This window comes from Mus pahari, chromosome 17 (assembly GCF_900095145.1).
Source record: "Mus pahari chromosome 17, PAHARI_EIJ_v1.1, whole genome shotgun sequence".
Lineage (NCBI taxonomy): Eukaryota > Metazoa > Chordata > Mammalia > Rodentia > Muridae > Mus > Mus pahari.
This window is the reverse complement of record NC_034606.1, coordinates 56,511,137-56,514,719: the sequence shown is the minus strand read 5'-3', so window position 1 is coordinate 56,514,719 and position 3,583 is coordinate 56,511,137. Positions and strand designations below refer to the sequence as shown.

Here is a 3,583-nt window from a genome sequence, read left to right as displayed (position 1 = left end):
TCTTCTTCTTCTTCTTCTTCTTCTTCTTCTTCTTCTTCTTCTTCTTCTTCTTCTTCTTCTTCTTCTTCTTCTTTTCGAGGCAGGGTTTCTCTGTGTAGCCCTGGCTGTCCTGGAACTCGCCTTGTAGACCAGGCTGGCCTCAAACTCAGACATCCGCCTGCCTCTGCCTCCCAAGTGCTGGGATTAAAGGAGTGCACCACTATGCCCGGCTATATACGCTTCTATTATAGTGTAAAATATAAAATATTTTGGAATTTAAATTTAAGCCCTAAAACATAATGGAAGCCTGCATTAAGCTCTCGTGGACCTACAGAAGTAAACCTTGACTTTTGTCTCCGCTCTGGCTGTCTAGGGACGGATTTAAGAAATGGGTTTATCGGAGTTTGGAAGAAGAAGATGGTTACACCCCTGCTCTCATTGCCTGAGGAGAAAGCCTGAGAGGAGAAGGAAAAGCAGGATGCGACACAGTGGGGGTGGCCAAGAACAAGCAATGCCTGCTCGAACCCAGACCTTCAAGCTGTTGTGAAGAGGGGCAGGTCATGTCCAGCCCCTGTGGCCTTTCCCCGCGCACCTCTCACAGTCATGCCTCCGGTACCCATACTATCCACAACCAGGCACCAGATCACAGTCGTGTAGCACAGGCCACACCCAAAGCCAACCCCTCATGGTGCAGGACCTCCCTTCTCTCAGACACCCCCACTTGGTCTCAAACTACTGATTTTTGCTGTCAGAGCCCTAGCAAATCTCACCTGGAAGACAGTTTTCCCCATATGTAATCATTCATTGTGACTAACCTTAACGACGTTCATGAAAATGCTGTTAAAGCTGTCCTTACTCCCTAATGCCTTCCTTGTGATTTAAACAAATCAAAAGAAGCCCAATTAAAAAGTATATCTTTCATAGAGAAGACACAATAAAAACTTGTGTCATGCAGACACCCTGTCTCCAATACAACTGCTCTTCCCTTAGCTCCTCTGCTACCCTCAGCACCCCGCCCCTTCTCATTTCTTCCAGAATTCAACAATTCCAACTTGAGATGGTTCTACAAGTGGACACTTCCACTAGATAGAGAGATAGATAGATAGATAGATAGATAGATAGATAGATAGATAGATAGATAGATAGAAATATATATTCAAATACCAGCCTCTGATCAAATGCTAACCTGAGTACTTTTCATGGTGTGATGGCTCTATATCCTCCTAATCCATGACACCCCAATTCAGCAAGAAAGTAGCTTTGGTTTTTTTTTTGTTTGTTTGTTTGTTTGTTTTTGTTTTTTTGATGCTCATTAATCCACTAGGTCTCCCATCCCATTATTTTGATAAATAGTTCATTTAACACTTCATGTAAACAAAAAAACTAGAGCATTTAGAATCCAGACTTTCTGAGCACTGCTGCAAAGAGCTAAGAGACACACCAAACTCTGTCTCTTCACAGCTTCTACAAAGAGTTTATGGACATGGCCTTTCCCCTCTGGTCACGCCAGGCTCCCCTTGTTGTCATCTTGAGGCAAAGAAGCTTCTTGGTAATCGTTATGGAGTAAAAGAATATTGAAGGTGGACACAGGGTCTTCAGCTGGCATTCCAGCCACTGCTCCTTCCTGCCCCATGCCCAGCTACAAGTGACCTTGGGAGATACTAGAAGAGGTAGGAAGTAAAAGGTTTACTGAAAGGTGGGGGGGGGGGAGGAGGAGCTCAGTGACAAGCTTCCACAGGTTGTCATCAATGATGGGGTAGGTAGGACTGTGTAGATTGAGTCCTTTGGGGACTATCCTCAGTCATTTAAGCAGCCCCTCAAACATCCTTGGATAAAACTCCAGACCAACAAAGGAGGAGAATAAGGTAAGCAAAGACAGAAAATGACACACCATGCCACGTACCCTAGAATACAAAGTTGATAAGGTAGATCTGAGAATAGAATGGTGCTGGCTAGAGACGTGCATCACACAGAAAGCAATGGGAAATCGCCAGTCACAGATACACAGCTATGAGATCACGATTTTTAATGTTTCAAATAGATGAATACATAAAGATGAAATAAGCAAGTGGTTACCTGGAGCCAAAGACAGAAGTACACAGATGTCCAGGGGGACAAAATAGGAGCTGGGCCACTGCTTATGAGATTTAACTGTGCAGTGATGAACATGTTCTAGCATTGGCTCCGGCAATACCAGTTCAACTCTACAGGAACACAAGCACACAGCCTTGTGCTTCCAATCGGAGATGGGTTCTCCCTGTGTCAGTGTATTGCTCTAGCTGACTTCAAACTCAGTGGTGCTCCTCCTGTCTCAGCCTTTCACGACTGAATTACATACTTTAAACCCACAAATTGTATGATCTAGTATGTTTCAATAAACCTTTTAATGAGGGAACAATGTCCAAGAGGAGGGAGAAGAGTAATAATGGAGACAAACAAAAATAAGGACTGGAATATTTACCTGATAGATTAAAGAAGTTGCCCCTTTCACTTGGTTGGCATCAGCTCCCAAGAGGAGCAAACATTCGACCATGACGCTGTTATTCTGATCGCAGGCTCTCTCCAGCATGGTGTTTTTCAGCTCATCATCCACGGCCACTTTTGCAAAGCATTTGCAACACAAGTTGAGGAACTAGAAACAACAGGAATGAGGATGAGAGGCAGCCCCGGAAGGATAGATAGGGTTTTACCCCACAGGCAGCAAACCCATACCTGCTCATCCTTTTGTTCCACAACACTGGAAGACATCTGATGAAATATCACCACATCAAAGGAATAGTGCACTAGCAGCTTGGAGAAAGATACTGACAGCTCAAGTATTGACAGGATTGTCTGTAATCCCTGAAAGTGCAAGCAAAAATAATAGTAAGCAATGTAATCAGTCATGGGCAAAAATGGCTCATGATGTGCAACACTTCATACATGATACTTAAGACCTCGCTTGCTCTTTTAACTAAACAGAAAGTCTTGGACTTGAGCTTGACAGCAGTAAACCTTGAAATGACTACAAATGTCTCCCTTTCTTTGAACTAAGAAATGTATTAAGGACAAGGAGAACAAATGCTAGCTGGCAAGCCATCCACAAATACTTAATCCTCTCAAATTTGGCCATTAAAGGTTCCTTTGGGAAACCAGACCTGTCAGAGGAAAGCTACATGTTGCCAGGGATTAGAACAGCTGGTGGCATCTGGATGCAAAGCAGACAATCTTGACATCAGGAGGACACAGTAGTCATGGAGTCCAGTGCTTCTTCTGCCTTTTTGTGCTAGCTCCTGCATACACTTCTTCTACCTCAGAGGCAAGCAAGTCCTCCTGACCTCACTGTTGTTTACCACAGTTGTCTGAAGCTCTGAAGGCAAAATAAAGGGTGTGTCCTTGTGGCTGGCAGGTTTCCTACAAACAGGAACATAGCTTCTTAGAAGGGTCTCAAGCTTGCCAAGGCGACCAGGCCTCTCTGCCTATGCAGTGCTTCAAGGAAGTGTCCTTTCCACAAACAGCTTTAGTGTTGAAGACCGTGAGTAAATTCCCAAAAGATCGGCCTACCCTCTATAGTAACATCAGAACAAGCGGTCTATGCATCAAGGTAATTTTGTTCTCTTAAGAT

General features: G+C 44.1%; 1 protein-coding gene across 1 annotated transcript in view; it reads right to left on the bottom strand.

Annotated features, from left to right (window-relative positions):
- Window positions 1-3,583, bottom strand: part of Lrrk2 (leucine rich repeat kinase 2) — a 142,040-nt gene that overhangs the window by 86,274 nt on the left and 52,183 nt on the right. Inside the window, exons 17-18 of the mRNA XM_029547872.1 lie at window positions 2,692-2,820; window positions 2,441-2,611 (exon numbers count right to left, since the gene is read on the bottom strand). Coding sequence (XP_029403732.1) covers window positions 2,441-2,611; window positions 2,692-2,820 — 300 coding nt within the window. The remainder of the gene's footprint in view (window positions 1-2,440; window positions 2,612-2,691; window positions 2,821-3,583) is intronic.